Source organism: Microtus oregoni, unplaced genomic scaffold (assembly GCF_018167655.1).
Source record: "Microtus oregoni isolate MIOR12 unplaced genomic scaffold, Mior012 000006F_ref0000085, whole genome shotgun sequence".
In the NCBI taxonomy this organism is placed as follows: Eukaryota; Metazoa; Chordata; class Mammalia; order Rodentia; family Cricetidae; genus Microtus; species Microtus oregoni.
The window spans coordinates 46,638,505-46,650,517 of record NW_024543065.1 but is presented as its reverse complement, the minus strand read 5'-3'; the positions used below and the strand labels follow the sequence as shown (position 1 = coordinate 46,650,517).

Below are 12,013 nucleotides of genomic sequence, written 5' to 3'. Positions count from 1 at the left end.
TCACATGGGTCAATAATATTTCTCTTTTCATTTCTTCCTTTCTTTTTTCTTTTCTTTCTTTCTTTCTTTTTTTTTTTTTTTTTGTATTTTGAGACAGGGACTCTGTCGCTGTCCTGGGACATTCTCTGTATACCAGGCTGGCCTCACACTCACAGAGAAGGCTGCCACCACCTCCCAGCTCATTTATTTCTTTTCTTTCTTTCTTTCTTTCTTTGGTTTATTTTTTATTTTTGAGACAGGATTTTTCTGTAGCTTTGGAACCTATCCCAGAACTAGCTCTTATAGACCAAGCTGGCCTCGAACTCACAGAGATCTGCATACCTCTGCCTCCCACCACTGCCCAACTGCCCCTGGAACTTTTTTATAAATATTTATTTATTATGTATACAATATTCTGTCTGTATGTCTGCAGGCCAGAAGAGGGCACCAGACCTCATTACAGATGGTTGTAAGCCACCACGTATTTGCTGGGAATTGAACTCAGGACCTTTGGAAGAGCAGGCGATGCTCTTAACCACTGAGCCATCTCTCCAGCCCCCTGGAACTTTTTATCCAAGAGAATATATAAATTGTTGGGTTGGGGAGATGGTTCATCTTTTTTTTTTTTTCGAGACAGGTGTGTAACTTTGTCCTGGAACTCTCTCTGTAGACCAGGCTGCCCTCAAACTCATCTTATTTTTTAACATAATCCTTTTTTTATTGATTCTGTGGGAATTTCACATCATGCACCCCAATGCAACTCATTTCCATCTCTTCATATCCACCCTTCACCCTTGTAGTGTACATCCCAAAAGGAAATTTTAATTAATTAATAATAATTAATACAAACAAAAGAACAAAAAAAGCAAAAAAAAAAAAACCACCACAAAAACCCCACTTTACTACTCTATCTTTCCCAAATCTCCATCCCCTCTTCATTCATCTTAGTGTCCTTGGAAGCTGCAGTGTGTCGCACAGTAGACCCTTTTGTCCAAACAGCTTTACTTGCAAATGTTCATTGTGTAATGAGTTGTTAGGTTGGTCAAGGCATCTGACTTCTGGTACACCATCCATACCACCCTGCTCTGATGTTCCGCTCAGATATCCTACTGATGCTCCAAGCCATGGAGATGCTTTGACTGTGGTTACAAACGATGTGTTCCAGGTCATGCATGTAGATCTTGGGCTGGGTCAACTCAAATCCAGGATTGTGCCTGGGTGGCAGTGGGACGGCTCATCTCTTAAAGTGCTTGTGGTACAAGCAAAGGGATAAGAGTTTGGATCCCCAGAAGCCACATAAATGCTGGGTGGGTATGATGGCTCCTTTGTCATCCCAGCCTCAGAATTTGGAGACAGTCCCCAGGGCAAGATGGTGGTGAGATGAGACATATCAGCAAGCTCTGAGTTTGATTGAGAAATCCTGCCTCAAAGAATAAACTGGAAGAATAAGGAAGATTCCCCAAACCCACTTCAGGCCTCCACACTATACCTAGACACATGTGCACCCACACATTCAAACACACACATACCACACTCATATACATATGTGTGTGTGTATACACTGTTGTCAAACACACACATACCACACTCATATACATATGTATGTGTATGTACACACTGTTGCCAAACACTGTATTCTGTCTTTTGTTCTAATTTATTATGACTGGAAAAATCCACCAAAAAATGATACTCTTGATCCTCCTGCCTTTACCCTATCTGCTGGGATTACAGGTTTGTACTGTGTCCATCTATGAAAAACACAAACTGTACAACAATTAAGACAAATTAAGACAGTCTTCTGGCTGAGCAGTGGTGGTGCACAGCTTTAATCCGAGCACTTGGGGGGCAGAGGCACTCAGATCTCTATGAGTTTGAGGCCAGCCTGGTGTACAGAGAGAGGTTTGTGACAACCAGGGCTACACAGGGAAATCTTGTCTTGAAAAAAACAACCAAAAACAAAAACCGAAAACAAACCCAAAACAAAACAACAAGAATAAAAATTGGAACGAACTGCAGGACGAGAGCCAGGGAGGCCTTATGCTGAGCTGCAGAGGCTCCTGGTCCCACTCAAGGATGTGACTGGCTTGTTTGGAGGTCTGCTATCAGGCTTAAGTTTGATTGAGGGGAGCACTTTCTTTAGCAATCCCTGTGGGAACACAGTGGGGAAGGGAGCTTGCTGACTGATGTTTGAGGCTCTCCTCTCTTCCAGTTTCTCTTATTTACATTCCCCATAATAGTTGGCTTTAACGTTATCCATCTCATCACTCCCAGGGATATTTCCAGTCAGACAAGCCCAGGACACATCCCAGCTCTATCAATCATTGGGTCAGCTAGGCAACTGAGGGTGGGGAGGTATCTGAACTCCAGAAGGTTTAAACAGGGTAGTGTGGAGGAAGAAAAAGGTGAGGCTATCATGAGGACTGTTTAAGATTACAGAAAGACTCTGTGGAAACTCACAGTAGCTGGAATAGTGCAGAAAGACACCTTCTCCCTGGTCTTTGCCCAGCTTAGCCCAAGGAAAAGATGAGTGGTTATTACAGCAGCGGCCACCTGGTAAGTGTAGAGGGCTAGGTGTGAGCTGGGTGGCGTGGTGGCACACACCTGTAATCTCACCATTCAGAAGGTGTAGTAGGCAGGCGAGGATCTGGGCTACATGAATTCTTGCCAAGAAAAAAACCTCCAAACAACAAAACAACAACAAAAAGAGGGTCAGGTGTAGTGGTGCACACATCTGTAATTAAGATGCCACCAATGATGGGTGGTGGTGGCACACATCTTTATTCCCAGCACTATCTCAAACACACATACAGAGAATTTAAAAGTACCAACCTGGGTTTGGTGGTACAAGCCTATAGTTCCAGCACCCAGGAAGCTGAGACAGGAGGATCACCAGTTAGAGACCAGCCTCTACTACACAAGGTGGCCCTGTCTCAAACAAAATAAAATCTCCTGCCTCACCATCTGACCTAAAGATGGTGATCACCCTGGAATATATAAGCCCCCCCCCATGTCCTGCAAGTGGAAATCAATGATCCAACGAGGAAAAGAACTGCCCACTGCTGAAGATGGAAGAAGAAACCATAAGTCAAGGGCCTCAGGTGACCTCTGCACCTCCCAGGGGGAGCCTGCCACCCTACTAACACCTTTGCTCTAGTGAGATCTATTTCAGAGTTTTGATGCTGAAAAATTAGCAAATAAATGTTTCGAGCCACCTAGTTTACAGACATAGTTAATAGGACACCATGCATGGACAAATCATGAGTGACTGTCCGGAGGGTCACAGTTCTCTGGGCAGCAGGGAGCTGCTCTTTGCCCTCCAGTTTAATGATGAACTGACAGGTCGTGTGGGGTGTAGGGGTCATGCATGGCCTGAAGCAACCATGTGTTGTCTAACTTCTCAGAAGCTACTCACGTTCTCTCACATTCCCCAAGGAAAGTCCCTTATTGTTCATCCAAGTCCAGGTTCAGGAATTCAAAGACCAGGGAGGTGGCGAGCAGTGCGTGGGGTCAGGCAACTAGGCAGGCTGGAGCGAAGTGGCTAATTGAAGTGTCTGGCTCAGCTGCTCTGTGGTTCCCGTGGCTCGTCAGCCACACACAAGGCTGTTCTTTTGATCAGTGGAAGCTGGAAGTTAGAATTCTTCCTCAAAGCCTTTAATCCAAGCACTCGGGAGGCAGAGGCAGGCGATCTCTGGGAGTTCGAGACCAGCCTGGTCTACAGAGCTAGTTCCAGGACAGGCTCCAAAGCCACAGAGAAACCCTGTCTCGAAAAACCAAAAAAAAAAAAAAAAAAAAAAAAAAGAATTCTTCCTCAGAAATTCTAGTTCTAGACATAACTTACATTAAAAACCTGGCACGTTAGTTGAGAGTCACATGCAAGAGGATGAAAAGGCAGCTGTGGTTTTCTGTACCTTCCGCGGAGACTTCTTTCTCCTGGTCACTGCAAGAAGGAACCTAAGGCAATTTCTGAGAATTACGAAGCAGGGAGCTCTCTTCCCTTGCCGAAGCCGGACCCCAGGACCCCAGCCGTGGATTAGTACCGTCTGACCTGGCTGGCTCCATAAAGCAGGGACAGAAAGTGAACAGCCTCTTCTCATACTGGGTGGTCTGGCGTTGGACAGGGGATCTTCTTGGGGTTCCTGACTCACTTGGGGTGCCCCAGAGCCCTCCTCTTGGCTGGAGGGCTGATGGATCTTCCTATGAATGATCAGCTGAAACTTCCAGTCAAAACTGCACCCACAGTCCCGGCAGAAGTGGCGCCGCTGGCCTGCATGACTCTTTTTTTTTTAAATATTTATTTATGTATCATGTATACAATATTCTGTCTGTGTGTATGCCTGCAGGCCAGCAGAGGGCACCAGACCTCATTACAGATGGTTGTGAGCCACCATGTGGTTGCTGGGAATTGAACTCAGGACCTTTGGAAGAGCAGGCAATGCTCTTAACCTCTGAGCCATCTCTCCAGCCCGGCCTGCATGACTCTTGCGGTGGATGACCAGCTGTGACTTCCAGTTGAAGCTGCGCCCGCACTCCACGCATGCATAGCCCCGAAGGCCAGTGGAGTGCCCAACGGCTGGCTCCCGGTGCACCTGTGGCGGCCTTCCCAGGCCTGACCCGCCCAGGTGTGTGCGATGGTGGATGATGAAAACAGACTTCCAATCGAAGCTGAGGCCACACTGCTCACAAGTATACAGCTTCCGAGGTGCAGGCCTAGCAGGGGCTTCCAGCAGTGGTGACGGAGATAAGGCTGAAGGGTCCTTGCAAGGGCTCTGGGTCTCATCATTTGGAGAGGATGTGCAGGCTTGAACAAGCCCTGGACCTGCAATGGCTCCCACTTCTGGGAGATGTCTCCTGAGGGACTCCGGTCCTGCGGCATGAGCTGGCCTCAGCTCAGACTCAACATGCACATCTGGCTCTAACAACGGCAGGCTTGCTGGGGTGGGGAAAACGTTCATTTGGGGGCTTGGTCACACGGGGACTTGCACAGAAGAATGGGGGTGGGTACCTCCTGGTAGGAGAGATGCAACCAGATGCTGGGTCACTGCACCCTGGAGCCCCAGTGGGGGCCTAGCGCATGCAGGGAGGAACGTGGAGGATGGGGCAGGGAAGACAGGGCAAAGAGCCATTGAACCTCACCCTGGGACACCACTGTGCCGTACTTCTCCAGCATCACACCCCAGTACAGCTCTTTTTGTGATGAGTCCAACAGGTCCCACTCCTTCTGCAAGGATGTAACCAGTCACTGCCTCTCCCTCCCAGCCTTACATCCTATCCATCACTCAGTGGGTGACAGGCTACCTAATCTCCAACTGCAGCAGGCTAAGGACCAAGTCAGACTGGCATTTGTGAATACTGGGTCAGCTTTCATCTGTCAACTGTCCTCTCAGTGGCCTGTCTCAGTGATGGCCAGACATTGTGGGTGGGTTTTCAACAGGTCACTAAACTGTGTGCAGGATGTGCTGGCAGGAGAGTAAGAGGCCAGGCGACTACCAGGATTCAGTCACTTCCTGTCAAGACTGGTTAACAAAACTGAAACTTCCTTGGGGTGAGAAATTTCTTCTTTTGGCCTTTACTGGGGTGTGTACATGTGAGACCGGGTCTGAGTAGCCCAGGTTGGCCTCAAACTCACTCTGTAGCTGAGGATGACTTTAAACTTCTGACTTTCCTGTCTCTACCTCCTGAGCTCTGGGATTATGGGTGAGCAGTACCATCCCCAGTTTATGCAGTGCTGGGGATACAGCCTAGGACCTTGTGCATGCTAGGCAGGTACTCTACCAGCTGAGCTACATTCCCAAAAACCTTTATTTGTTTTGTTTTGTTTTATTTTATTTTATTTAGAAAGAGGGTGAAGGAGCCAGGCATGGCAAGGAACACCTTTGATCCCTGTGCTCAGAGGCAGAGGCAGGCATATTTCTGTGAGTTTGAGGCCAGTCTGGTCTACATGGCTAGTTCTAGGACAGTCTGAGCTGTGTAGAGAGATGCTGTCTCAAAACAAATGTAACAAAACAAAAGCAAAAAGGTTAGGGCAGGATAACACCAAGGTTAAGATAATGAGGAATTTCAGGGCCCTGAAGACCTGAGGAGGCAACCATGATAGAGAAGGCTCGGGAGTTTTGTGCCAGCTGGTTTAGGCAAGGTCTGAAGAGGGTGAATTTGGTGGCACGACGGGGGCTTACCTATAATAGCCTTCCCAAGCAAAGAATTCCTTGCCTAAAAGATCTACCTTCTTCCCTGCCCTAAGATCTGCCATGTAGGTCTTTGGTATGTTGGAAAAAATAACCCCAAAGCAAATCTGGAGGAAAAGGAAGTGGATGCCACAGACAGGTACATCTATAGGTGATGCTGGCTGGAAGTGAGAACACCAGAGAGGGATCCTAGAGGGGTTTCTTAAGTTTCTTAATCTTTTTTTTGTTTTGTTTTGTTTTGTTTTTCGAGGCAGGGTTTCTCTGTGGCTTTGGAACCTGTCCTGGAACTAGCTCTGTAGACCAGGCTGGTCTCGAACTCCCAGAGATCGCTTGCCTCTGCCTCCCGAGTGCTGGGATTAAAGGCGTGTGCCACCATCGCCCGGCTGGGGTTTCTTAATCTTGAAGCATAACTTAACTAGATATCCTATTGAGGAAGGGCGCTCCCACCCAAGTGGAGGGGCTCAGGAACAGAAAGAACCTGGAGAGGCCAAGATCCCTACTCCCACTCCACATTAACTATGCACACTCAGGTGAGGGGCTTTACACTAAGGTTCCAGGTCACTGAACTTTGAGAACAGTAGAAGGGACTTGAGGCATGCTCAGGGAGAATGTCTGATCTGCTCCCAGGAATACAGGAATCCTGCAGTGGCAGTCTCCCTTCCAGCTGCATACACAACAGCTGGCCCATGGCCCCTGGGTATTGCAAGCCTCTCCAGTAACTGGCTTCTCTGGAGGCAAGTAAGCCATGCCCACCAGTTCTGGCCACGCCGGACCAGGCATGAACCTCAGGCCTAAATCTTTTCCAATGAGAGACTACCAGTCTAGTCTTCAGCTCTCAAGACCTGAAGTAGTAAAACAAAACAAGACACAGGAGTCACTGGCAGAGGAGCCTACAAAACCACAGGGCAGAACACAACCATAATACACTTCCCCTCCCACAGCCATGGCCTGATTTTCCTGCTGGAGGCTGCTTACCTGGATCCTTCCTGGATGGAAGGCTGTGGAGGCTGGTTCCTGGTGTCCAAGATGTCCCTCAGGCTTCTGGGCTGGAAGGAGAGGGCTTGGGGATACTGAGAAAGATAGGAAGATGGGAAAGAGTGTCAAGCTGCATTGGCCTTGGCCTGCCTCTGTCACGTGACATAGTGGGAGGTCAGCCTTGTCTCGTTGCTCCATAGGAATCCAGCTATATAGTTTCTCCAGGGTCCCCATAGCAGCTGGGGACATCCAGACTTATTTCAGGAGTCTCAACCCTGACACAACCTCTCTTAGGCTATCCCGCCCCGCAACACACACACCCAGGGATTTGAAATTTTGATGCTGCATCCTCTCACCCATCTCATGTCCATCAGCATTGGCTTCCTCCTTCACACCGCAATTGATCTGGGTAGCTCTGTCTAACCCCACATCCTGTGCCGCCCCTGCAGGGCCTGCCTCAGAGGACTCTGTTGCTACTGAGAGGTGGTGGCTCTCTGAAGACTCCTTTGTCTTCTGGACTGTAAGAAGCACCTTTGGCTTCAGGATGTGGGCTGTGATCTGAAGAGAAGCATGTCACAGGGGTTCTACCTCCAATCTATCCCGCTAAGAAGCTGACGTCATTACACTCACCCAGCTCAGCAGCTGCCCAGGATCATGCTGCAGCTCCTCAACCAGGGCTGCAGCCTCCTCAGGGCTTCTTGGCTGCTGCCCTCGCACCCAGGCCTGGATCTCAGAGGGCAACACACCAAGGAACTGCTCCAAAACCAGCAGCTCAATCATCTGCTCTTTAGAGCATGACTCAGGGTGCAGCCACTGGTGACAGAACTCTCGAAGCCGGGACAGCGCCTCTCGGGGCCCCTCTACCTCCTCATAGCAGAAACCCCGGAATCGGAGTCGTGCAGCCTCAGGTTCCTCAATGGTGGTGTTGGAGTCCCTGAGGGATACGTGTGAGGGACCCAGAGGAGATGACATTCTTGTTTTGAAGGGTCTTTGGGAGCTGACAAGAGGGACCTACAGAAAAGGAGGAATGAGAGTGTCATCTAAGGCCAAAGACACACACCAGACCCTTCCAGGAAGCCAGAAAAGAGAACCCTGAGGCCAGGAGTGCTTCAAGGAAGGTCATGGGAGGTGCGAGCTTATAGCAGTGGAGACCTGGGGGATGCCTTGATGTAAATGCCTGGGTGGAAGGTGTCCATTCTAGGACACTGCAAATGGCCGGCTCAAACATTTGGGTACAACAGAGGACTACTGGAACATGAAGGTGGCTCCCCCAGCAGACAAACCATCAGGAGGACACAGATAGGACCGTCATCCAGGGTAACCTGAGGCTTCAGGCAGAAGAGTTGGCTCTGAGGTCCAAATACATCACCTGGGACAGAGCTGAAAGCCTGGGTGCACTCTCAGGGGCCTATATAGGCATGGTGACACTGCTCGCTGATCACAGCCTAACTGTGGATGCCTCACGTTGTCCGTGAAATTCCCAAGCAAAAGACAAACCAAACAGCCCTGTATTGTGTGGAGTCACAAACTGGAACCTGCGTCCCAGTCCTTAAGAGGTTCTGGATTGAAACCGGCTCTCCTGGGGCACCTGTCCTGTCCAGGAGAACTTTAGAGTTGGGGATGTCGGAAAGGGAGGGTCCCGGTGTTTTGTGTTCGAAGGCTGGGGGGCGCTCCTGGAGCTCGGGATGCCATGAGAAGCTGCGCCTTCCCGACCAGGAGTGCACACACCTCTAACGTCTCCGGGCGCACCAGGAGCTCAGGGCACTTCCGGGAAGTGACACCGCGCGTCCCACCGCCACTCACAGAACGCCCCTCCTTGCTCGTTACCCTACCGGTCTGGCCAATCCTGCGCCTGCTCCACAGGCACGGCCCCCTCCGCTCGGACTACGTCTCCCGTGAGCCTCAGCAAGGACGACAGCGCGTTTCCAAGGCCTCTCACGCGCGAGACGTTTCGTTTCTGTCCTTGAGCCCGCGGTGCCGCCGCAGAGTTCCGGGGGTACCCTCTTTTGATTTGGCAACGGTTCTGCCTTTGCACCCCAACCGAAGGACTCACCCACTGCGGACCGGACTGCGGGATAACCTCCTTGCGCATGTGCACAGCGGACCTGGTTTCTATTGGCTGGTGAGGTGTCCTGACCAATTAGAGCTGGCGCTCAGCTCCAGAAGGTATCGTCGCTCCGTGTGTCGCCTAGGTAACAGCCAGTGCACAGCCCTTGCTGTTCCCAAAGCAACACTGTAAGCGTCGCCCTAGGGCGGATAAGGCCTAGGTGGCTGTTCCAGACGATCCCGGTGGGAGACAGTGTTGGGTGAGGAAGACCCAGTATGGCCTCTGTTACACCCCCTTAAGCTCCCGGGATATTGTGGGGGCAATAGGCCCATGGGGTGGGCAAGCGTTCAGAGGAGGTAATCATGTGATTACCCCCTCACTAACAGTCTTAGATAACAGTACTCCAAATGAGGATGGAGGTTTCTATCTGAGATAATGGGACACACTTAACCTTTAATTTGGAGGCTGCAGTTAGACAAATTGACCTATATTAATTTTTGGGAAAAAAGCTTTTTAAAAATAAGTTAATGGGGCTGGAGAGATGGCCCAGAGGTTGGGAGCACTGGCTGCTCTTCCAGAGATCCTGGGTTCAATTCCCAGCAGCCACATGGTGGCTCACAGCCATCTGTACTGAGATCTGGTGCCCTCCTCTGGCGTGCAGGCATACATCGAGGCAGAATATTGTATACATAATAAATAAATAAATATTAAATAAGTTAATGGCTTTATTTGTTTGTTTGTTTTGGGGGAACAGGGTCTCAAAACCAAACCAAACAAAACAACAACTATCCCCGGCTGGCCTGGAGATCACTCAGATATCCTCCAGCTTCTTCCTCCTGACTGCTGAGATTAAGGGCATGGGCTACCATATGCAGCAGTTAACGGCTTTTAAATTGAATTGTATGTGGAGTTAGTTTTGTTTCCATATACCATGATATAATCATTCAGTCCTGAACTGGATATGTTTATTCTAGTTTCTTCTGATTCCTGGGGACCCCCTCCTTGGCTGCCAGCTGCTGGCGTACAACATCTGAAACTCCCAAGCAATTGTGTGGGGAGTTTGTCAACTCGGCTTACCAGCTGGATTGCCTTGAGAGATGAGGTCTCTGCTGTAAGATAGCTAAGTGGCCAACCTGGGGAATTTAGATCCTGCCTCAAAAAATATTTTTTATGATTACACTGGTCAACCCAATATAACCATAATATGTAATGGAGTTGGGACTAGCTCAGTGGTTGTTTCAGGAGGAACAGGTATACCACAAGATTCAACCAGGTCTACCCTGCAGCACAGTGAAGGCTTGGGAGCCAGCCAACCAGGAAGGTGAGCCCTAGAACAAAGGTGTTTCCAGGGGAGAGCTTCCTGGGAAGCCCCTTAAAACTCAGCCTCTCCCCACTGGCTGGTTGTGAGAATTACATCCAGAGAATCTGTAAAAGACCTCACCTATGGTCACCTACTGACCTTGCCCTTAGAGTAATGAAATAAAATTATACGGCACAAAAAATTATACAGCATAATGTTTCTGAGCCCTCCTGGCATTACACAGCTCCATCCAAGAGGAGCTGAGTATGCCCACTGGGTATCACAGGAGGCCTAGCTCAGAGAACTTGCCCCTACAGGACCTTGGGCATCTGGGTTCTGCACAGCACCCCTCCCTGCATGAACTATTGAGGTTTAGTGGACAGATTTCATTGGCAAAAGGGTGGGATAGGTGTGTCTTTTTATTTATTTATTTATTTATTTGTTTGTTTGTTTTATTTTCAAGACAGGGTTTCTCCGTAGCTTTTAGTTCCTGTCCTGGAACTAGCTCTTGTAGACCAGGCTGGCCTCGAACTCACAGAGATCCGCCTGTCTCTGCCTCCCGAGTGCTGGGATTAAAGGCGTGCGCCACCACCGCCCGGCTTCAACACCTCTTTTAAATTTTTATTTTATGTATATGTTATTTGCCTGCATTTATTTTTATTTATTTATTTATTTATTTTTAGTTTTTTCGAGACAGGGTTTCTCTGTAGCTTTGGAGCCTGTCCTGGAACTAGCTCTTGTAGACCAGGCTGGCCTCGAACTCACAGAGATCCACCTGCCTCTGCCTCCCGAGTGCTGGGATTAAAGGCGTGCGCCACTACCATCCGGCTCAGGTGTGTCTTAAGTACAGCGGACAACTGCAGGTTGTTCTGTTTGTGAGACAAGATCTCACTTTGCAGCCCCAACTGCTCTAGACCTTGCTATATAGACCTGCTTGTGTCTGTCTTTTGAGTGCTGGAGTTCTGGGATTAAAGGTATCAACACATCTGATATCCCCCCCCCCCCCCGCTCTAAACTGTCTCAGTAGCCCCCACACTGGCCTCAAACATGCTATGCAGTCAAGTCTGGCCTCTTAAGTGTTAGCGTCACAGGTATGCACTGCCATACCTGCAAGGATCCTGAGACGATGGCACTGGAGCCTTGATAGCAGGTCCCCTCACAGCACTGCCTTGGTCTTCCCAGTCTTCTGCCTCCCATAGTCTGACCCACAAAGGCTCATCTGTCAACAGAGCCGCTGTTCTGGGACTGTCCCACTCTGCCCAGGTCTCCTGGCTTCCCCCACCCACCTGTGGCCACCAAGGTGTAGATGATCCCATCCTACACTGGGATGCAGACAAGCTGTATCTCTACCCTATGGCCCCCCTGAGAACCCAGATTAAAGCCAAATCTGTGTTGACACTCCAATGGCATGTCTGTGTGCTCCGCTTAAACTCTGCATTGTTTTAAGGTTAAAAACAACTATTACTAGCTGGGCTGTGATGGCCTACGCCTTTAATCCCAGCACTTGGGAGGCAGAGGCAGGCGGATCTC

At 49.5% G+C, this 12,013-nt stretch overlaps 1 protein-coding gene across 6 annotated transcripts; it reads right to left on the bottom strand.

Annotated features, from left to right (window-relative positions):
* Positions 1 to 4,087: 4,087 nt before the first annotated feature.
* Znf446 (zinc finger protein 446) lies at positions 4,088 to 9,261 on the bottom strand. 6 transcript variants are annotated; one of them, XM_041653780.1, is made up of 6 exons: positions 8,506 to 9,261; positions 7,767 to 8,147; positions 7,493 to 7,694; positions 7,137 to 7,231; positions 5,113 to 5,197; positions 4,088 to 4,909 (listed from the first exon to the last, which is right to left on the bottom strand). In XM_041653780.1, exons 2-6 carry the CDS (start codon positions 8,106 to 8,108, stop codon positions 4,344 to 4,346), a joined length of 1,290 nt encoding a protein of 429 aa, XP_041509714.1. In that variant the 5' UTR covers positions 8,109 to 8,147; positions 8,506 to 9,261; the 3' UTR covers positions 4,088 to 4,343. The 6 variants fall into 6 exon arrangements, with proteins under 6 accessions (XP_041509714.1, XP_041509717.1, XP_041509715.1 ...); XM_041653783.1 differs by having other exon boundaries at positions 8,969 to 9,261; XM_041653781.1 differs by having other exon boundaries at positions 9,190 to 9,214.
* Between the last annotated feature and the right edge of the window lie 2,752 nt (positions 9,262 to 12,013).